Source organism: Mastigoproctus giganteus, chromosome 5 (genome assembly GCF_048544385.1).
Source record: "Mastigoproctus giganteus isolate SK-2022 chromosome 5, ASM4854438v1, whole genome shotgun sequence".
Taxonomy (NCBI): Eukaryota; Metazoa; Arthropoda; class Arachnida; order Uropygi; family Thelyphonidae; genus Mastigoproctus; species Mastigoproctus giganteus.
This window is the reverse complement of record NC_143579.1, coordinates 230846098-230869579: the sequence shown is the minus strand read 5'-3', so window position 1 is coordinate 230869579 and position 23482 is coordinate 230846098. Positions and strand designations below refer to the sequence as shown.

The 23482-nt window shown below is 39.6% G+C and overlaps 1 protein-coding gene across 1 annotated transcript in view; it reads right to left on the bottom strand.

The window, feature by feature from the left end:
• Positions 1 to 7585: 7585 nt before the first annotated feature.
• Positions 7586 to 23482, bottom strand: part of LOC150086261 (uncharacterized) — a 49966-nt gene continuing 34069 nt past the window's right edge. The window contains exons 7-14 of the mRNA XM_090373792.1: positions 23081 to 23195; positions 20476 to 20698; positions 19146 to 19210; positions 16833 to 16913; positions 16530 to 16712; positions 14807 to 14892; positions 12667 to 12778; positions 7586 to 7849 (exon numbers count right to left, since the gene is read on the bottom strand). Of these exons, the coding sequence (XP_090229918.1) occupies positions 7758 to 7849; positions 12667 to 12778; positions 14807 to 14892; positions 16530 to 16712; positions 16833 to 16913; positions 19146 to 19210; positions 20476 to 20698; positions 23081 to 23195 (957 nt within the window). The 3' untranslated portion in view covers positions 7586 to 7757. The remainder of the gene's footprint in view (positions 7850 to 12666; positions 12779 to 14806; positions 14893 to 16529; positions 16713 to 16832; positions 16914 to 19145; positions 19211 to 20475; positions 20699 to 23080; positions 23196 to 23482) is intronic.

The following is a 23482-nucleotide window of genomic DNA, read 5'->3' as shown; positions in this document are numbered from 1 at the left end:
CACTTGTAATGACTGGCCATTCGCTTTGGATTTCTTCTTAAAACGTCTACATTTCGAAAGTTTTAGATTTTCATTGGTTCCAGTTAGCATTAAACGGTTCCTATTTCGTATTCCACAGCTGAGATTTGATGAATCTCAGTTCACAATAACATTTTCCTCTTTTTCGAGTTAAATTCTTTTTGTTTTTCTCCTAAAACGAATACTACGAGACCAAATTGCTCTCTTATAATGTCTTGGGAATTGAAGTTATAGACGTATGACGTAACATTCCTTATATGGTCAAAGTTGATCATTTGCAATTTGTGGTTAACTGCATTTCGATTGGCTGAACTGTGAGTAAGCTGGTAATCCATACAAAGAAAAACATTACATTTAAAAACAATAGTCCACAATAATGTTTTCCTCTTCTGTTTTTTTTTTTTTTTTGTTTTAAAAACGAAAACTAAGAAACGAAATTACTCTTTTATAAATTCTACGTGTATCTGTAGTTATAGCCATATGACGTCACATTCGTAATATGGTTAAGATTATCGTTTGCAATTTGTGGTTAAGGGAACTTTGATTAGTAGAACTATGGCTGTAGATGGTACTCCACAAAGTGGAAAACATATTCACAAGCAATAAAAATTGTTCAAAATGTATTTTATTATTTTAAAGCCAAATATTCATATTAAAGAATTGACATTTATTACAAAGCGTTTTGTTTTACGTGATATATAATATTTTGGATGATGTAGCATTTGTTAGATTGATTCATTTTAATTTTGTTATTCTTTTTTTTTTTTTCAAACTGTTCGCATAAGCAGGAATAAAAACCTATTAACCTACAACAAACCTACACTGCTCGATAAAATTAACAGAACATGTAGAACATGGTGTAACACGTGCAGCTTACCATGAAGCAAGACAAGTATTTCGTATGCTGGTGTACCATAGAATCACAATGAAATGAGAAGACAGCGAGAAACTTCAGATGGGATAAAGGACATTTATAGGGGTTGTAAAGAATTACCAAAAAAGGTCACATTACACAAGTCGGTACAAGATGCTGCTCGGGACGCACGCACGGCTCACTGTCCCTCATTTAATAGCAGATTACAATCAGGGTATATAAGATAAACGTTTCTTAGCGCTACATCCAGTGGACGCTCCTGTGGGTAGATCAATGGAGTAGGCAACCTGTTCATGTGCCCATGTTAATTGACCTTCTTGGACGATTCCTCCTGCAGTGGGCAACTCTGTACCGTTCAAACCTTAGTCCGAATCAATACCGAGTTAGAATCTGGCAGTGGGGGTGTATTCAGTGGGAATCATTTCTTGGACATTAATACAGTGATGTCCATAACCCCTCCCCCCAATCCATGATACCACTTCCGTTGGCCTGTTTTCGTCCAACCGTGCAGTCTGCTTGCAGCTGTTTACCTTTTTACTGTCAAATATTCACCTGTACAGCGGCATGATGGAGCTGGGACCTTGATTCATCAGACCAGGTAACTCTTTTCAGTCGTGCAATGTTCGGTGGACATTGGAAGAATGAAAAGCAGGTGAACTGCTGCAACCAGACTGCACGGTTGAACAAAAAACAGGCCGACAGAATTGGAATCATGTTTTGGTGGATGTTTTCATGAACATCACTGTATCCCATTGAATACATTCCCACTGCCAGATCCTACCTCGGCAATGTTTCGGACAAAGTTTTACCTTAGATGGTGACAGTGTATCCAGATGGCAATAGACTCTTTCAAAACGACAACGCCTTGTATCTCAAGGTTGGCATTGTGCAGCAATGGTTCTAGGATCATGTACAAGCATTTCGTGTTCTCCTCTAGCAGCTAAATTCCCTCGACATCAATCCAATCGAACATTTGCGAGATGCTGCAGAAACGCAGCACTAGCCAATCGACAACAGTGCATCTTTCCGTTGCCGAATTATGGGTTATCCTTCTGTCTAGAACGTTCAGGATACCCGAGGACACCTTCCGTGGTCTCCTGGAGTAGATACCACGCTGGGTGCAGGCTGTTATCACGCCTTAAGGGGCCAAATCTATTAGGTATCTATGGGATGACCTTATTGAGGTGTATAAGATGCTTGAAAGGTTTGAGTAAACTAACTATTTAGATAGCTAAATTACTCAATGTACACAAGGGGACAAATTTTTGGGAGCGGATAATTGTAGAACTGATGTCCCACAATTTTCCTTTTATCAAAGAGTGATTAACTGTTTGAGTAAAATCCCACCTCCTCATATGGAGGCGGTAAGTTCTTGGAAATTTAAGGAGGGATTCAATAAACATTGGAAAGAAGTTGGAAAATTAAAGAAGGGAAGGGGTGGCATAAGTTACTTTGTTTTATTTTATTTTATTTAAAATTCATTTATTTATTTCATTTATTTAATAGTTTGGAGTTGATGGAGCTGTGCCCAGTAAGTATATACGATGTTGTTAGGCTTGGAGAAAACCATTGACGGACGTTCTTGTTGAGAGAGAAGGTAACTGCAGGAACAAAAGAGCGGGTGACTTGACCAGTAGTAGTGGAATCCCATCATGATTGCCACACACTGATAAGTTCATTCCAGATTCTCCGTTTCTCGTCTTTGATGTTAGCAGTTAAGTTGCATGAGATGCCAAGAATCTCGCCGGGAACTTTGTGCTTTAGACGATAGCATAGTCCTTTGAAAATGACATGCAAGTCTAGTGGTAATACCCTAGCAAGGACCTGCAGAGCAGCAGAGGACACTGTCCTGCAGACCCGGAGCATGGCAAGCAGAATAACCCGTTGAATGTATATGAGCTTGGAAAGGAGTTTAACATTAACGGCTCTATGAAACCAGACTCCCGAAGCATATGTTGTTATTGGTACGAATACTGCTGTATAATATAGTAAGAGAGTCTTCTTATTTAGTCCCAGTCCGATTTGGAAATGAGGATAATTGCTGCAGTGAACTTCTTAATCTTCGAGGAGAGGTGATTAATGTGAGAGGAGAAGGTTAACCTGTCATTTAAAATTACGCCAAGATGTTTTAATTCAGCTACAAAAGGGATTTGCTTTCCGTCTATCTTTATATTTGGAGGTCTTCTGTAATCTAACTTGCCCTTAAAAACCATCAGTTTTGTTTTTGTGGCAGATATTCGTAGTTTATGTATACTTGACCACTTGATGAGCTCAGAAAGTTATATTGGTGATCGTTCTAGTCGAAGACGCGATAGACCTGGAATTAGAAGAACCAAATCATCGACGTAGGCGAAGGAAGAGATATTGTCAGGTTTTTGCATGAGCCAACTGTCCAAAACTATGTTCCAGAAGAGGGGTCCCAGAACTGATCCCTGGGGGCATCCTCTTGAGATGGTCCTTAAGAGAGACTGCTGTTTCGAGATTACTTGGATGAATCTATTTTGGAAGTAGCTTCTAATAACTTGGAATAGTTGCTGAGAGCACTTGGCTTTGGTAAGACGATTGAGAGCGCTCTCCTACCAGAGGGAATCGAAAGCTCCCTCGAAGTCAACAAATATGGCCATTTCATATTTAGCCCTCGAAGCTGATATGTGGTTAACTAAAGAGACCAAGGCGTCTTCACAGGATTTTCCCTTCTTGAAGTCAAATTGGGATGGAGACATTAAGTTTTGACATTCAATTAAATCTGCTACTCTGGGTGCTAACAATCTTTTAAATAGTTTGCCAAGGTTTGCCAAAAGAGAGATGGGTCTGTATAGTTTGGGATCAGATTTATTTTTGTCCGGCTTGTGAATAATTTTGATCAAAGCTACCTTCCAGAGATTAGGAAATATTCCCTCAGTAAGACATTTGTTATACATAGAAGTATTTCTGGAAAGATTTCAGCAAATTTGATAATTACAGCATTTTCCTCAAGATCTAAATCTGGACATTTATGGATATTTATTTAGCCATTGGAGTGGATCATACGACGTAATGATGCCATATGACCTTATTTTCCATATGACCTTATTGACCATATGACCTTAGTTGGCATGTGCGTCCCGAGCAGCACATGCCAACTGCCATTCACCCTGATTGCCAACAACTCGTGGTCCCGGAATGTTGGGTGGTTATGTTCCTCTTCGGACCATTCCGACCACATCTTCACTACAAGAGTGGTCATAATGTTTTGCTGTGAGTTTAAATCATAGACGAAAACTCATGAGCTATCTAACAGTCTATCTACACTGTTCAGAAAACTTCACGCCAGATTGTATAGTTACCTTAATGTACTCTTCATTACAGAAATCTTGAAATGATTTGGAAGGCTCAATCTTTTCGCAGATAATGTCGATCTACATCGATCTTAACTTCGATGAACACGAGGGTCACCATCTTTGAACCAGGCGAAAACGGCAGCAATTAGTGCTGAACTGGCTGTCATGTTGGAAGAGGGGTGAACCCAGATACCGACTTCCTGTTATCAAAATCTTCTGAATATATCCTTTGGAACGTATAGGTGTCCTCTAACTTTTATCAGTTTAGTGCGTATGTATATTTTGATAAAAGAAACACTTGTATTCCATGTCAACTACTGTTTCGATATCGGTGATCCCTGACGATACAATTTTTTCTTTATATTCCGTTTCGCGTGGTCGACTTGGCGTAAGTTACCCCGAAGCGATGCCACACGACCCGAAATCCTTGTCTTACTTTCGCCCGCGTTAGCATAAGCGCGAGGCATCGATGTTGACACAAGCAGGTGCCGTAATTAGTTCGTGGATGCGCGTTCTGCTCTCAGGTATGCCGTGACACGAGACTTGACGGGTGTGATTAATGATTTCAATTTTCGGTGTATTCGATGCCCGAACGTGTAAAGCACACTGCTCGAAGCAGTTAGGACAGAACACTTCGTGCTCAGGGCCGGCTAAAAATTTCATTAAAAGTGCCAGCAAAATTGCATCTCCCGATATGACCCCTCGATGATGGATAGTGGTTATGGTTGCTACAAAGAGGGGGAGATGAATCTGCGTGGAAATATGGGATGTACACGTCTTCATAGGGAATTAATTTTGAATAAATAACGGGTTCTGAGTAGGGACCGATGGTAACACAAAACCGAACTTGGCGAGTGTTGACTTTGCCAGGGAGAAGAAACACGAAAATTGAACCTTTTCTTTAATGGATTAATCCACGTGTAAAACTCCATCAGCCTCGTGCTGACTCTGGTTTTGGTTGGCTAGAGAAGAGAAAATGCTAGACTATACAAATTTTGTATTTTCGATAAATTTGAATTGAAATTATATTTTAAAATAAATTTTTATATACCAAAAGCAGTACTGTACTGATGATGGGATTATGCTAACAAGTTTTGTACTAGATGAGGATTATTACGATGGGCGTTCAATAAATTATCTACCTAAGGTACTTCCCACCATAGTTATATTTCAATGATTCATGATTTATCATGTCCCTACATATCTCAACTTGAATCATACTAATTTTGATCCCAATATGTGTTGCTGTAACAGAAAGAAGGAAGACACCTGTATCAAATTATGGATTTGCTGAAATCGTTGAGTCATCGAGTTTCTCATGAAAGAAGGAAATGGGCCCGCCATTCATGAAAGGATGGTGGTTGTGTATGGTAACAGTGCACCTTTACAGTACCAGGTGAAATTCTGCTCAAAACTATTCAAGCGGGACAGAGTCCATCGAAGATTATCCACGTCCAGGAAGGCCTGTGATAGCGACTACTCCAGAAATGGACCAGGCTGTGGAAACCCATGTGCCGAATGACAGACGCTTAAAGGTGACTCAAATCTCTAGGGACTGTGACATATCTGATGGAACAGTTATACCTATCCTCCATGAACATGTGGGGATGAGTATGGTCAGTGCAAAATGGGACCTAGATTTCTGACCCCTTGCAGAAGCAATTTTATGGTGTTTTGAGGAGAATTGAGAGCTTTATGGAAGGGATTCTGAAATTTCATCTCCAGAATTGTTACGGGTGAGGAAACATGGGTTCATCACTGGGATCCTAAGACCAAGCAAGGATCAAGGCAATGGAAGCACAAGGGTTCTCCCCCACCTAAAAAATTTCGGACACACCCTTCAGCTGGCAAGATTATGGCCACCATTTTTTGGAATGCTGAGGGAAATTGTGTACATTCACTACTTGGAGCACAAGCAGACAGTCACTTGGGAGTCATATGCATCCCTACTGTACAACTTAAGGGATGTCATAAAAGATAAACGCAGTGGAAAACTTTACAGAGGTATGCTGCTTCTTCAGAACAACGCACCATTGCACAGGCACATGCTGTTACTGCTTTGAGAGACTATGATTTTACACAACTCACCCTTTCGCCTTACGCCTACAGGGGATCCACGATTTCCAAGTAAATTCGTCTCTCATCATCTCCTGACAGTTGAATGCTGACACTCTGGAACAGTTCCTTCGATTTCCATACATGTTTGCTGCGAAAACGATAAAGAAGAACAGTGAGCATATTGCCTTCTGCCATCGCTGAACAGTCCATGGGAAATGATGTCCACTGATGCTCTTCATATTGTCGGACACACAGATGGGCACTGGCGATGCTATAAAGGTCTGTACGCAGAAATCCGACCTGTTTTGACCATATTCATGAGGACTCGTTGCCAAGTGTTGCCCTCCTTTGTTGGTCTGTTGCTCTTTGCAATCTGGACTAATGATTAAACATTCTAATTGCCGAGTTCCAGTGTTCGATTGCGTAACTGTTTATGCTCATAATACTGGATTCATAGAACACCAGAAGACTGCTAGGAAGCCACCTTCCTATGGAACAAGTCAGTTACGTATGTGTGGCATGTTCCAGCTTTGCGTACAAGATGTAGGGCCCTAGTGACCAATGAATATCGGACGATATTGCATAGATTTTCATCCAGCAAAGGGGCAACCAAACCATAGATGGCGTGAAATTTACAGACAAACACACTAATTTCTCATAGCCTTAAATTCCTTGGTGCTGAAGTGAAGACTATGCAAGTATAACTTGCTACCACTTATTACAACAACAGATATTACTAGTCAGTTAAATCTAAAGCCATATTGCATTGTGTCTGATATCGGAAAATCAATGCCCGGATAGTGAAAATCAATTTTGTCTTTGAAAATCATGTATCCAGCATCCCGGGTTTGGTCATGTTTCTAATAAATTGTCAACTGAGTGTATAATAGTTACAAAACAACAGTTTCGTTGCTATTATTATAAAAATACACCACAACCCAAGTCAAGAATTTTTTTTCCAACTTACTGCATATCAATCCAGTCCAGAATAAATTTATCAAATGTACGCCATCCTACAAAAAATTATGGGATCCTTGTAATTATTAACAAAACTTGTATTTATTCAAAGAAATTAATACCGTATTGGTGTATTGAATTAGTGGTATTGTGCCATTCCTCTTGGGAATTATTTCAAGTATGTGTTACACAAAGGAAAGTGGCAGACCAAGAAGAGTCCAGGATAAATTCGATTTATCCTCTGTTTTTTCCAATAATATAGAAAGTTATACAAAGATTTGTTTATTTACAGTAGAAAAACATCATTTGTTACATCACATGAACATTTTCAACATCTGTAAATACAGAGAGGGGAAAAAATGAAAGACTCTGCTGGTCCCTTAGTTCTGAGGACCCTTCAGGGATTGGCCGGCTCCATACAAGACTCATAACTTCGAAGAACATTTCTTTTCTTTGTATTTGCAACATAACCTGAGTCACACGGTTTAGTCTTCTTGTAGGCACTGAACTGAACAGTCTTTTGGGATCTGTCACCGAAGCCAGAACAGCAACACCAATATGAAGATTATTCGCGGGCAACACCCATCTGTGGTACCATGACTCAGCAACTTTTCACACTCACCTGACACGATAAAAAATATGATACTTATGAACAATTGTATACTTTATTATACACAAAGTAACACCATCCAATACATACACTATCCTCTGAAAAGTATTCGAACACAAGGACTACCTTTTTTTTTTTTTATGTAAACCCCAAATACGAGAGATATTAGAACCTGTAGTACTTAGCACCGTGCTTGGGTTGGAGGTTGAGAAGACGAAAGAAGATATATGTTGACATTGGACTTCTGTAGACTAATTTTCAGGAAAGACATATGAAGGAAGGATGTTCCAAAAAATGGAAGTTGAATGAATAAACGAGAAAAATGAAATGTTGGTTCTGTGAATTTGTAGTTGGACAGTAAACAGATGTTGGCTGGATGTGTTCGGACTGTTTTGAAAGAGAGAGAGCGGGAATTAAAGAAGCTAATTCAGAAGAACAGTGCCCATGGAAGTATCTGTAGAAGAGGCATGCAGCAGAAACAGTACGTCTATGAGACAGCGAGTGGAGAGACTCTGTTAGAGATGAATCATTAATTAACCTAACTGCCCTCTTCTGAATGGAATCAAGAAGCCTGAGAGAGGTTTTGGGGGCACCACCCCAGATGTGGGAACAATATTCCATGGCAGGGCGGATTTGCGATTTGTAAAGAGTAAACAGCTGTTTGGAAGAAAAGTAACGCCGAGAGCGAAAGAGAAAACCAAGTTTTTTAGATGCGGAGGAAGCAATATTTGTAACGTGCTTGTGGCAAGAGAGATTAGAAGTCAGGGTAATCCCCAAAAGAGATATATCATTTTGTCTAGAAATCGGAGTGTCACTAAAGATAAGCATAGGAGAAGAAGAATCCTTTTTGCGAGATATAAGACAAGACTGAGTTTTAGAAGGGTTGAAATCAACTAAGTTGTCTTTGCCCCACCGCAGAATTACCTGAAGATCGGCATTTAAGGAATTGGTACCGGATATTCGAGAAGTTGAAGCTGATTGAGCAGGACGAGGTTTCTCAAAATGGAAAGTGGAATGCAATGTGCTATCATCGGCAAAACTATGGATAGGATTTCCAGTCAATGGAAGAAGGTCATTAATATAAAAGAGGAAAAGAGTGGGGGAAAGAACTGAACCTTGGGGGACACCGGCATTAGTGGAGAAGTTAGAAGACAGAGAGCCATCTACCATCACCCTCAGTGAGCGATCAGAGAGAAAACTGGATAACCAATTACTAAAAACAGTTGGCAAACCATAAGATGGAAACTTGTTTAGAAGACCTTTAAGCCAAACACGATCGAAAGACTTTGAGATATCAAGAGCAACTGCTTGTGTTTCACAGAACCTTTCCATTTAATTAGTCCATAAATGGGTAGCATAAGCCAGAACATCGCAAGTGGATCAACACTGACGAAATCCATACTGGCGATCGTTGATCAGATGGAAGGTTTCTAGGTAGTTTAAGAGTTGGCGGTTAATTCATTTCTCCATTACTTTAGAAAGAGTAGAAGTAATTGCAATGGAAAGATAATTGGATGGGAGGGTTTTGTCACCCTTTTTATTTTTAGGAACTGGCTGGATATGAGCAAATTTCCAAGCAGAAGGAAAAACACATTTGGAATAAGAAAGTGAAAAAAGGCTGCAAAGAATAGGATTAAGTTTAGGAGCACACGTTTTGAGAAAAAGTGGAGAAATACCATCGGGACTTTGAGCTTTCTTAGCATCAAGATTCGTCAAAATCCTTCTGACATCCTTTTGACGGAAGACCACAGGAGGCTTTGAATGGAGTGTGCTGGAAATGGTGGGAGGTGTTTTACCAAGATCGTTAATATATGAGTTGGAAGAAAAATGGGATGCTCGCAGGTCAGCTTTATCGTTGGCTGAAGTGACAACAGAACCATCTGGTTTGGACAGAGGTGGGAGCAGAGATGGGCAAAAGTCGCGACCAATAGCTTTGGCAAGGGACCAGAATGCTCGGCTAGCATTAGGGCAAGAAGCAAGTTTTCTACTATTAGCCTGTTCAAACTCTAGTTTGGACTGATTAATAACTGCTTTACAATTGTTGCGAGCTTTGGTGTAGGCAGAAAATAAAACTGAAGAATTGGAAACAAGCCAATTACGATATGCAACATTCTTCTCTTGAACAGCTTTAGCACATTTATTGGAAAACCAAGGTTTACATAGAGGACGAGATTTTAAAGTGGAGTGTGGGATAAAGGATTCCATTCCTGCAAGAATAATTTCACTGACACGATCTGAGCAAACGTTGACATCAGAAGTTTTGAAACAGTAGTCCGACCAAGGAAACGAAGAAAATAAATCTCGCAGGTCATCCCATTTTGCATTCTTGTAATGCCAAACAACACGAGGTTGGGAATAGCCATGAGATAAAGGTTCCATTGGAGAAGAGACAATCACCAAGTTGTGATCTGAAGTGCCTAAAGGACCTCTCACTTCGACCGTGTACTTAGAAGGGTTGTTTGTGAGAAAAAGATCAAGCGTGTTGGTTGTATGATTAGGATTGTTCGGTATTCTTGTAGGTAAATGAACAATCTGTGCAAGGTCATCAGTAATTGCAAAAGCCTCAGCATCTCGACCAGCTGGGTTGTTGTGACTAGAAAACAGAAGCCAGCTGGAGTTGTGAACATTAAAATCACCAAGGAAAATTACCTCACTTATAGGAAAGTTGGACTGGAGAAACTCAAGTTGCAAAGAGAGGAAGTCAAAGAGCTCCAAGTGATTAGTGGAGTTGGGAGAACGGTAGAGACAACAGATGAATTTGACACAATGAGGTAGAGAGATTTTAAGGCAGAGAAGATCAAAGAAAGGAGATTCCAAATTGCCAAGTCTCTGACAGGGAATATAAGAACTGACATATGCACAAGTACCACCGTTGAGGCGAAAGGAATCATACAGCGAATAATTTGGGCATCTGAGATGAGCAATAGTTGGATCAACCGATAACTGAGATCCTGTCAGAAAAAGTACATGGGGTTTGGCAGACTGCAAGTGGAAATGGACATCGTTAAGATTAGAATTGAGACCACGCATATTTGTGAAATGAATTAGGAAGTGCTTGGTAGGTTTAGATCTTTTCGTAGATAAGCTTGCTCTATTAGTTTGACAATTAATGGTGCATTCAATTGTAAGAAAAAGTGGGTGGGACATGCTGTATGAAGTAATGAAATTTTTGGATATGGCGTACACGTGGTAAGAATATACCCAGATCCTTGACATAACGTGGCCTCGACAATGCTCCCCGCATACACACTACTCGGACTCCCTCCAGTCACTATCTGGCAGAGTAGAGGTAGCAAGATTATACACCAGCTGATCCGGAAGCTTCCTAGAGAGTTACCAATAGGTTCGGTCCAGTGTACTAACTAGGGGCTGGCCTGCGAACACCGGCCGCTAGTTAGAGCTGTACCCTCGAAATGTAAGGAATATTGGATCCCACCACGATGTTCATAATAACCTCAAAGGTCATCAATCATACTGCATGATGGAAGAGTGGAGAAGGGTTGAGCGGAACTTAGCTCTAGAGACTAAACTTGGGTTCCACCACTTCAAGCCTCCAATAAGCAAAGTGGTGGTATCGCACCGGTTGATGAGAGTCATCTACCACCTAGTGCTGCCTGGTAATATAGAGGGGTGGCATTCCTCCATGTGGTGTGGGCGCTACACTTCGACCCCTGCTTACGTTGGTTCACACCTGGGTGGTCACGCACCATATACTTGTGCATGGGGGTTATACACAGGATTACTAACAGTCACACCATCGTGAAGGTGCAAGCAGAGGATTTGGCTGCCACAGACCATCCGGACATCGCCGAAATTGGGTCCACTTGACTTGAGTGTCCCCCGAATATCAGTTCCATCAGCGTTTTAGACTCCCCAGGTAGCAAGTGCAGCTTGTCTGGCATATCTGAGAGAATGTCTGTGACAACCTCAAGGACCTGAAAATAATTTCTTGTTGCAGGATGCTGTACTCTTTTGTTTACGTCAGGTGAAACCAAAAATGGTTGCCCTACATGAAACGAAAAATGACGCACTCATTTATCCGATATCGGAATAATGAGTGTGCGAAGTCCAGAGTTGTGGTATGTATTGAGGCCTGATGGCCGTTTTTTCATTCAATAAATGTCTTCTTCAACTGTGTCCGAATAGTTTTTGATAGGATAGTGTATTTTCATTAGATCAAAATAACATCAATAAAGATGACATAGGGTTTACAAAAGACACAAAACTCAAATTTATTTATAATATGCTGGAGTGTAATAAGTCCCAATCCCAATCTGTCCCAAGCAGTTTAAGGTGAAGTTGGTCGGAAAGGACAGAAAGATATTCATTGTGGGTAACATGATATTCTAACCCAGCAATCTACCCGACAAATCATGAATCCTTAGATTGTCTCATCTTTTCAATTAAGTTTCTGAAGCTTCCAAAATGTGAATTCTCAGAAAACTGAGAATTCACATTTTGGAAGCTTCTAAAATTCACATTTTTGGTGGTAAGATGCTTAGAATAAATCATGGGTTTTGTGTGACTCTACAAAAGGAATGGTCCGGGACATTGGTGACCGTTAAGACAAATCCATTGGCAGTTACTCCATATTTCAAAAGTAAGATCAGTGGGCTGGTGTCTCTATCGTGCATAAACCACATCCTCTGCTGATTTTCAAGGGTGTTGTTTTCTAATAGTTTCCAGGAACTGTTCTGCAGAAAATGTAAATGCCATTTCTGAAACGTTTGCTTTTAAAGAAAAATAGCAGAAAGTATAAAAATGAAAAATTAAAAGATAAAACTTAGTTTTGGTTGCATTATGTACTTATTAAAATTAAAGTTTCTTACCTGCAGAGGTAATATTGAACGTAAGGTTTCCATGAACACCTGGGAGTATGTTGCGTTGGCAAGTGTCAGAAAATCCTGAGAGGCTCGTGACTTTAGGTATGGAAAAATAAACCTATTGAAGAGAGAGAAATTGAAGATCATTACAGACTATTGAAATATAGTATTTTATGAAATAGGATGTACGTATAAATCTCATAACATAATGATCTTGTATGAATACAAAATAAATGAAGACACTCCCAGAAAACTAAAGTCGTTAAAAGTAAGAAGAGCCAAAATGCCCTTCCTCACCACGAAGGCTACATCTCCAGTACTCAGGATGGCAAGTCAAAGTCTTTCAGATGAATCTTTGAGATGGTGGGCCGTTGGACGAGTTGAAGACGGGCAGTTGCAGGTGGCACGATGGCTTGATGTGTCGTCAAGGCACTATGGAAGCAGTTTCAGCAGACAGGAACCATTAGAGGAATAGCTGGCTAAGGTCACCAGAGTGCTACGTCTAACAAAACAAACCGCTATCTGGCTCTAACAGCAAGAAGGAACCCTACGATGTCCTGTCATCAACTGTCTCTTCAGGTTACTGCGACCACAGGTGAAAACATTTCCAACCCGACTATCTTAAAAGGTTCAATTTAAGTGGACTCTACGCAAAGAAGCCTGTGGTTTGTATCCCATTAACCTCAAACCACCGGTGCGTCGAAACTGGTGTCATGAACATGTGACTTGGAGCCCTCACGAAAGGGGATACAGTTCTGTTCTCTAATGAGTCCAGTTTTAGCCTACAAACAAATTCTAGACGTTTCAAGATATTCCTCCACTGAGGAATATGGTACCATCCCTCCAACAGCAGAGAAAGGGACAGTTACTGCTTGTTGAGCTAAGGTGTTCGCTGGTGGAAGGATGGGATTTTTTGCAACAGAATCTTATAGACACCCTTATATCGAGCATGGGTTACGGTTTTGAGGCCTCTTTAGCCGTTAGAGGGGATCATACGTCGTACTGATGTCATGTGACCATATTTTAGAGCATCTTATATCGACTTCTGTAATGTGCCTTTTTTGGTAATTCTTGTACAACCCCAATAAACGTCCCTTATACCTGTCCGAGGTTTCTCGCTGTCTCCTTATTTCATCGTTATTCTATGGTATACCACCATACGAAAAAATTTTGTCCCTCTTCATTGCGATTTGCTACTCAACCAAATCTTTGGTTGAGTAGCAAATCAAACAGAAATGTTAAAGATAGCGTTAATAACTCAGTTTCAAATTATACTTTGAGCTTCAATTTTTATTATGAAACCGCAAACATTAAAGTTATTAGAATTTATAGTACCGCGCATGGGTTGAAGGCTGAGAAGACAGAAGACGCTGGTTGGCATTAGACCTGAATTAATACAGAAATTAATTACAGAGTTATAATTCGTTATAGTTTTAAGGCCCTGCCATTATTTTATGAGTATGCTGTACACTAAATGCTAATAGAAATAAAGACGTTTCGTACTACACTCACTGGCAAAGATTGGAAACCTTTATTGAATATCTAGTAAGGCCACCTTTTGCCCGAATTTATGACCCATACACGTTATAACATGGATTCAACTGGAATTCTGAGGGAATCTAGCTCCAGATTTTACCATTCTTCCATCAGGATATTCGGCAGCTTGTGTATTGTGGTCAGTAAAGTACTGCGAAGCCGAATGCTTTTTCCAACATATCCCTGTTGGAAAAAGCATTCGGCTTTTTCCAACAGGGATATGTTGGAACTGTTGGCTTTTTCCAACAGGGATATTCAACATATCTGAATCCAGTTGAGAATGTTCTCAACTGGATTCAGATATGTTTAATTACAATGGGCAGGTTTCATGTCTGAAATCTTGGGACTGTTCCAATCTTGGGAAAAATCGAAGCATTGCAGGGTGAAGTTGGTCCGATACGACAGAAAGATAATTCTTGCAAACATTATCTGAATCTGAGGAACTCGTGGGCATACCACGTGACATCTTCCATCCGAATACTACGTTTAATTATCTGTTGACGCTAACTGCACAAGGTTTCTATTTTTTTGGCCAGTGAATGTAGGAATATTGTATATGTCAGCGTTATACGAAACAAAAAATGATTAACAGAAATAGAATTTAACTTACAAAACAGAGGTTAGATTTTGATCCTTTTAACCCAGCAACAAGATAATTTCTTCCATTTTCTTCCCACATTCCCTCGCAGCTGAATGCTGTGAAAAACAGAAAATCTTTGTAGATACCTAACACAAGATATATATGTACATAATTCAGGCATGCATGCAAAATATTGCTTTTAGTAAAAAAAATATGATGCAATATGCAGGGGCGAAACCGTGTAGTAAGGGCTCAAGTGGTGAGTTATATCACACTGATATCGGAAAATCACTTGCCTACTCAGCCCTAGGGATCTTTCAACACAAATCCCCTTTCTGGGGTGACTGAATTCTAATCGCAGCTTTCGAGAGTTTCTTGAATATCGGAGAAGTTTGGTACATCTCTTTGAGGATGCTTGTCCTGCAAATTTTGTCACTACAGTGGGTCTCGCTGTCCAATGGTATTAGCTGAAAACATTCTTCACATACTTTGTCGCTGAAAGTTGTTTGGAGAGTCCAGTCTGACAGTGAAGAGTTTATCCAGAGTTACACTATTACGTTTATTGGGAATCATCTTCCATTGTGTCCAGTCGACACTGGCATAAGAGATCCCTCTATTTAACGAGCGTATCAGCCAATATTCGATGTTAACGAAGTTGCTGAGTGTATTGGTTTAGCTGATGGGAGGATGACAGATCCAAACAATGCAATCGGAAAGACATACCTGAAAATGTACTGGGTGAAGAGTTGTGGATTTGTCACACCAAGTTCTCGACATTCTCTACAAAAGCAGCCAAGGTTCTCTTCTCTATTGTTTCAAAATGCTGATCAAAAGAGAGACTTTCCTCAAATAACTCCAAGATCACGCCGGTTTCATACTTTATTGATTTATGCTCTGTGTAGATCGATGTATCATTTCTGTTTTGGATGGATTCAGCTGTAATGCTAACCCTTTTAGATATATCTGAATAATAGTCAGATTATGAGCTGCAAGGTGGAGGTTAATTTGTTTGAATCAACATCACGAATTTCAGTCTGTTTAACCCGGACTTTTTGCATGTGTGCATTATCATGGAGAACGAAACCCGATGACCCAACTTTCCTAGTCTTTTCCCGAATTGAAGCTTTTAACTTTAGCATAATTACAACAACCCCTTTGTGTGCCACAAAATTGAAGCCAACCCTTTTCCGGCTGATTGTTGTGTTCGAGACTTTTTTTGGGTGCTTGAAGATCCTTTCCTTTGTTCTTCCACTGCATGCTTTCTGATTTGGATTCAGGATCATAAAAATATAGCTAAGTTCATCACTAGACACTAAACGGATTAAAAATCTATCTGAATTAGCAAGAATTAATATTAAATTCTCTATTGATGACCGCATCCTCTGATCTTTGTCTTGAATACAAAGGTTTCTGGGAACCCATCTTGCACACCTTTGGACATTCCCAAATGCTCATGTATTATTTTTTAAAATGCTTCCATGGGATAAGTTAAGTACTTTTCCAAGCTTTGTAACTCTGTTTCCTAAACTTTTTTCTTCAACGATGGCAATTGTTCCAGAACTGATTGCTTCAGATGGATGACTAGCCCTTGAATCATCCTGAACTCCGTCCTCTTTTGAACCTAGTCAACATTCTAAAATTTATTAATATACCATCGGCTAGCCACCACTGAGTTATATTATAAAATCTAGAGAAGTATATTAACACCACGGGCCCCTCCCCCTATAAAGAGCTGGTTAACATATGCACTCACCCATGTGTTCTCTTCGATTGGAGCAAGCAGCCAGGAAATCTAGCGTCTGCTCGCTCCTACATCCTACCACAGTAGCAGAACTATCGGGGCATAAATCTGTTCGAAGCTGAACTCTGCCCGCCTCAATTCTCAGGCCATCAGTATGCGCAAGGTGGGGACACGTGTAGGCAGTGTCGGACGGTGCTATGGAAACAAAAATAAAATAAAACAACGGATATGATATAATACGTTTTCAAATCTACAGATCTCCTACAGCATCTGTACAAAAGTAAAGGTAGTGATTGAAATTTGAAAAATACTCACCCACTAACGTTATATATTCTGTAGATTGAGGATCGAAATAGGGGGACAAACACGAATCTTGAAGTCTTCTAGAATATTTTCCTAAAAGAATATTGAAAAGATTGATCACAAGAGTTGTATGCGAATGGTTGGGACTTGTCGAAACATGTTTTTAGACTCGTTTAGACATATTAAAATGAATCAACCGTTTATCTACAGTCAGTCTGAATTACTGGACGTTGAGTTTTAGCCAGCCATTGTTTTTTACTTATGATAGAGATTGTCTAATTTAAGGTAACACCAGATGGCCAAAATTCTCTCCTTTCGTTTGATTTATTTTGTTTTAAATGTGTTTTACTTATATTTGACTTTGCAGTTAAATTTTAATACCATTTACATTGATAAAAGCCTTGATCTTTATTCCCATGAAGTCTGTTTACCAGGTGACCAAACACCACCCCACCTTTTCAAGCATTACGTTAATCTGCAAAATACGTAGAGTTGCCATGGTTTCTTTTTATCCAACAGTCTTTTCATTGATCGTTACCCCACACAGCAAGGGATCTTTGGATATAGCAACTCTCAGAGGGAAGAATGCCAGAAAAATATCCTAGACAAGCGACAGTTCAAGGTCAAGCTCATTCTCCTAACCTCCCTGGTCCCATAGAAATGTTTCCAAATCAGCAACCACCACATCAAACCTTGGTCTGAGTATCACCTGCGCTTGTAGTGTGTTGACCTCGGTGCAGGATACAATCCGTGAATGTTAGCTGATGTGGGGTCTCAGTTACAATGAACGCACAATTTGTAAGGCAAATCGGATACTGGGCTACAGAATGAGCTGGGTATTCAGATATCCACGCTAAAGTCAAGGCGAACAAAGGACGCTTTGAATAATAGGAGAACTCAAGTTGGAAAACTGGTCTCATGGCTAGTAATTACACTGCTCGGCATCAACTCCCTCCTTGCTATAATTTCGACAGATTTTCGTAGGAAATGTTCAAAAAACTCAGATATGTGTTTAAAAAGTTGGAGATGGTTAAAAAGTTCTAGTTTATAGATTTCTTTTTGCATTTTGTCAAAATCGCAGTTGAAAACAACGAGGAGGTCAACGAATGGAAACGCAATTAACTTTATATCATTTCCGTTTTGGATCTTGGATTCGAAGTTTAGCAAAAAGTTTGCGATGGCAGAAGCAATTCTCGCACCCATTGGTGTTCAATTCCCCTGTGTCAATAAAATTGTTAAAGACGCATAATTCTCAAAAAGGTGTTCCAAATTTTATAGTACACTGCTCAACAAAATGAATATAACAAAATGTTTTTCATGAATATTTGATATAATAGGCATCCTGGCATGCAAATTCAAACCATCCAATAGAAATCGATCTACCAGAGTCGCACATTAGCAAATTATTTATTCAAATTTCAGGAGACGGGAACCATTACAAGAAGAGCTGACCAAGGTCGCACGAGGGTTACATCATCCAGAACAGACTGCTATCTGGCTCTAACAGCAAGTCGAAACCCTACGATGTCCTGTCATCAACTGTCTCTTGAGGTTGTTGCGTTCACAGGTGAAAACATTTCCCACTGGATTGTGTTAAGGCTCAATTCAAGTGCCATACAGATTCTAGATGTTATTTCATCTGGAGACAACGAGGAATGCGGTAGCGTCCCTCCAACATCAAAGAAAGGGACACGTACGGTGGAGGCAGGGTTCTCGTGTGGGACAGAATAATGATCAAAGGCCGCACCCCTGTTCGTGTTTATGATAACGGTACCGCAATTTTTCACCACCATTTTTGAAAACAAGTGAAGAAGTGCCAACAGGACTTCCAGCTTTCTTGACAGAATGGTTAATGCGATTTTAAGTCGGAGGAGGTTGCAGATTAGGAAGTCTCTGACAAGAAATATCAGAGCGGATATATGCACAAATACCACCTTTGAAGCAAAACATATCATAGAGCGAATAATTAGCACAACTGAGATGAGTTGTGGTTTGGGTAACTGATAATCGAGATATTTTTAGGAAAAGTAACCGTGGTAACTCATATCATGCAGCGTCCTGCGCACTGTTTAGTGCTGATGTGGGTACTAATCGTCTCATTGAGGGCCTGCTAATTGTTTCAAGGCATTTTTCTAGTTTCAGCATCTGCCTAGAAGCATGGAGGTTTATATCATGGTTCTGATGAGGATTATTTGCACTCTCGTAGAACTTCAGGTCGTCAGCATAGGTAACAAGAAAGGCTCCAAAACTGTTGAGGTATATAGGTAGTGTATACAAAAAAGGCAACTTAAACATAACTAATTCATTGAAATTATTTCTACTTACCCATCTGTAATTCGATTACGTGAGTGTTCCTATGGACGAAGGTCAAACATACAAAGCCATTCAAGCTGGAATACAAAATATATTAGCTTTTAAATCTAAATTTGATTATATATTTTGTAAAAAAAAAAAAGTTTAATCAGTTTAACAAATCATTTAATTCATAAAATTTGATTTATTTTATGGATTTAGCAACATATCGATTACAGAATTCCACTCACTATCACACAGTTTATTTTTACAGATTATTATCGAAAATCGACATTATTTTAATTTTCCAGGAAATTATCTTCCATAAAGAAAGGAATTGGTGGATTGATGGTAAAATAGATTAGACTATGGTTGGAGCTTGAGGGGAGAATTCAACGGATTGTTGTTGTTGTACTAGGGTTTTAGGAGCATCAGCGTTTAAATATGGGTTCAAATTTAGAGATTGAAGAATTATCGAATTAAGAATTACAGATATCCAAGAAATATTAGGAATCTTAGGAGCGGCGACTAAGGCCATATTGCTCCTTGTATTTTGTCTGTAAATTGCTGTATTCTGTGTCGATGTTCTGTTTACTGGACGAGAAACCCGAGTTCCAGGAGTAAAAACCATGTCACCCTCGCCCGAAACCGACTAATTTTCATGGGCCTCTCAACCAACTGTGCTGGCTGCTACCCAAGAGGGCTAGCGTTGATGAACTAGCGAAATGGAAGGTGACATTATCCAGTAAGTTATAAATAACATTGACGACTGATTCAGGCTCCTACTTTTAAAGGATATTCAGGGATGAAGTTGGCAACATCGAGACATTTCTGAGAGTTCAGTTTTCATTGTTCTTTTCTCAATAACTGAGTCATGCAAATTTCCCAATAAAGATTTCACAGACCATTGCATCAACATAGAAGAAATGTTCTGCGACAGTTTAAATACGAGTACTGTGAGAGTAATTTCTAAGTCGTTGTTGTAGTATTGCTTTAAGACCATCAGCCACTAAGGCCATATTGCTTCATGTATACTGTCTGAAAGTTGCCTGTGTTCTGCGATCGATTTTCTGTTTGCTGGAAGAAAAATCCGAGTGTCCGGGAGGAAAAAACCATGCTACCCACGCCTGAGACCTACTAACTCTGCCACGTTTGGAAAAGGCCCATAAAAATTCCTCGTCTCCGCTGAGGGACTCGAACTCATCTTATAACTAATCCTCTTATTATAATTACATTCATTAGCAGTCTTATAAAAATTAATTTATTTTAAGGGAGCGTTAATGTTTTAAGTTAATTATTAAATAAATTAATTTTATTATTATTATTTTTTTAATTTTAATATACTAATTTAAAAAGTGCTCACCATCCCTGCATGCTGTAGACGATCATGGTTGTGGAATTAGGAGATACTTCCATCTCTTCAGCACATACCATCTTGATGTCTTCTCGCTGGGCATGTGGATGGATGACCTTCAAGGTGTTATTTCTGTGGCTGAAGACGTATGACTTTCTCCTGTCCAGAGTGTGCCAGCTCTGCGAACTGGTGGCCCAGGACGGAAACTGGCAACCAAAATTTGGATGTCTGCCTAAAGTATCATCAGGCAGGTGAGAAACTGTCCATTACCTTAAATTGGAGATTACATTAATAATTCATTGCATTTGAAGTACAGATAAGCTATTCCCTTAATTCATGGTAATCCTTTGGAAGATTTTTCAACAGCGCAAATGAGTAACAGTGAAACGGGTTATTACACTCACTGGCCAAAAAATGGAAACCATTTATAATTGGCATCAATAGATAATTAAACTTATAGGGTGTAAATGTAAGTTGTCCCATGGAATGATCACAAGTTCCATGATGTCAGATAAATACAGCACGCTTTCCTCCGGACTTCTTAGCCGATCTTTGTCGTGGGGAACCACACAGGTGAACCACACACTTTTCTGCCATAAGGGTAGGATGAAAGTGTACGTGAATCTCATGAAGCCATGAATCCAGACCGTATCTTGCCCATCATCAAGCGGTTGGAGATGGTATCATGGTACGAAGTATGGTTCTGTTGATATTGCTGAGTCCACGTATACCGTTAAAAGACCGTGTTACCTGCAATGAATATCTTTCTATCGTATCGGATCAACCATATTGGGATGGGTTCTTTCGACACGACAACGCAACTATCCATAGTACAAAAATTATGGCCTGGCCATCTAATTCTGTAGATCTGAATACAATTGAGGATGTCGGGGATATGTTGAAAAGGGAAATTATATAGCAGTTATAGAGTTATAGCAGTTACTAAATATTGAATAAAGATTTCCAATTTTTTGGCTAGTAAGTGTATAAACTCCATTATAATTGAACCAGCACTGAAATGTATTAAACAATTAATGCTTATTTTTAATACTGATTGAGTTATTTTTTTTTTAAACTAATCTTTGATTCTTTGACAGAAAACATGCACGAAGTGAAGTACATTAAAATAGGTCTTCGGGAAAGGAATTTGCTGATTAATAAACTATTTAAAGTTAAACTGGAACCATAAAAGAACTTCACATAACTCATCTTTAATTTGGTAATGAAATATTTTTGAAAATTTTAAAATATTCCATGTGGATATTGGTCTTGCTATTCCAACGTTGTACTGCGTGGATAGGTGGAGCATTATACTGGGTCATTGCTGAGTTAAGAGACGAGAAACACCACTCTCACCATGGGCGCTGATCGCACTTGGCTGTCCCACTTACAACCTCTGGCTGGTTGTTCGCCAGCTGTTGAGCCAGTCTTAGTAAACTCGTGACCCCATGCAGCGGGAACACTTAATCATGTTGGCAATTGTCCAGACACTGGCACCTGCACGCATTTCCTCCACAATCATTCCACGTGAATTCGGAAATATCTCTCAAAAACTATAACCAGATCCACAACCAGCTGTTGTTAAGCTCTCTCTCTCTCCCCAAAAGTGAAATATTACGCCCTTTCAATCCCAAAATCCTTGGTAGTGAAAGGCATTGTGCCTTGCATCTTGACACTGGCCACTGTCTTTACTACTGCTCTAACTTTGACATTTCTCCTCCAAGATCTGTAACGCCTTCACCCATTCCAGCGTCAGCCAAAGTCCACCCTAAAAGTGTATACACTATTCTGAAGAGTTCGGACACCAAAAATTATTTGTCGGTTGCCTATAGCCTTATTGATAGCAGTGATCCTTCATGGAGGACTGTTGACAATCCTACCACAGCAGCCAGGTTGAATTTGGCACCAGTTATTTTTCAGCGGCATCACCATTACAGTGGATGAAGTGGGCTGAATTGTCCTCGCCCTGATCCAACATTGTAGCTCATTTCAAAAGAGACATCTAAGACTCATATTCGAACAGCCACATTGTAGAGCTTCGTTTTCCTCAAGTCGGGTGCCTACGAGTCTGGCTTTATGAGACAGAGGATTATCATAGGATTATCATGTAGTAGTATTAAAAGTAGTAGACTCTTACTTTTCCCTCCCCATAAAGTGGCTATCAAATTGCACCTTGAACTGTACCAAAATCGCCTCAACCACCATGGCTGAAATTTATTCCAAAGACCTGCAACGCTCTACCCAAAGGTAAACTTCATGCTGTCAATTCACTTGCATATCTAGATAGCACTCACTTTCAGGAAGATGTCCAAATACTTCTGAGATGATAGTGTATATGGAAGTAGCAGACCACAGTTGAAGTCTTGAATCTTTGAAGCTGCTCAGTTGTTTTTCTTCAGCAAAGGCAGGAGTTAAATGAAATCAAAACTTGAAAATACCTTTTGTGTTAAGAACCAAAAAAAAAAATGTAAAATATTTCTTTTTATATCTATTGAATTTTATTTTGGTCCTTACTGTATATATTACGTATAACCCGAGAGAGAGAGAGAGAGAGAGAGAGAGAGAGAGAGAGTAAAGGTTCTAAATACATAACGGAAGAGGTGCACTCACATACTTTTGACGAGCGTCATTATTCGAAAACCTTCCCACGATGCCACAATACCATCACAAGATGCATCAGCCGATTGTGACACCTGGTAGCCGGACCTGTTGGCCAGGTGGTCATAAACCTGAACAAAAGAAATGTTTCTATTAGTTAATTCCATTCTTCATATTCTAGGAAATATGATTTATTGTCTACATAAATTTATATTCTTGGAAAATACTTATATCAAACAGCCCCGTGTTGCAAAGTAAGAAGTAAGAACAATTTTAATAATAATTAATATACTCACTGGCCACAAAATTAGAAACGGCATAGCATCGGTTCTATTAGGTGTCTGAGACTAGGATTCAATCGTTGGAATGTTCCTTGAACCATTCACATATAATTTTTGTCAGTGGATGATTGTGTTGT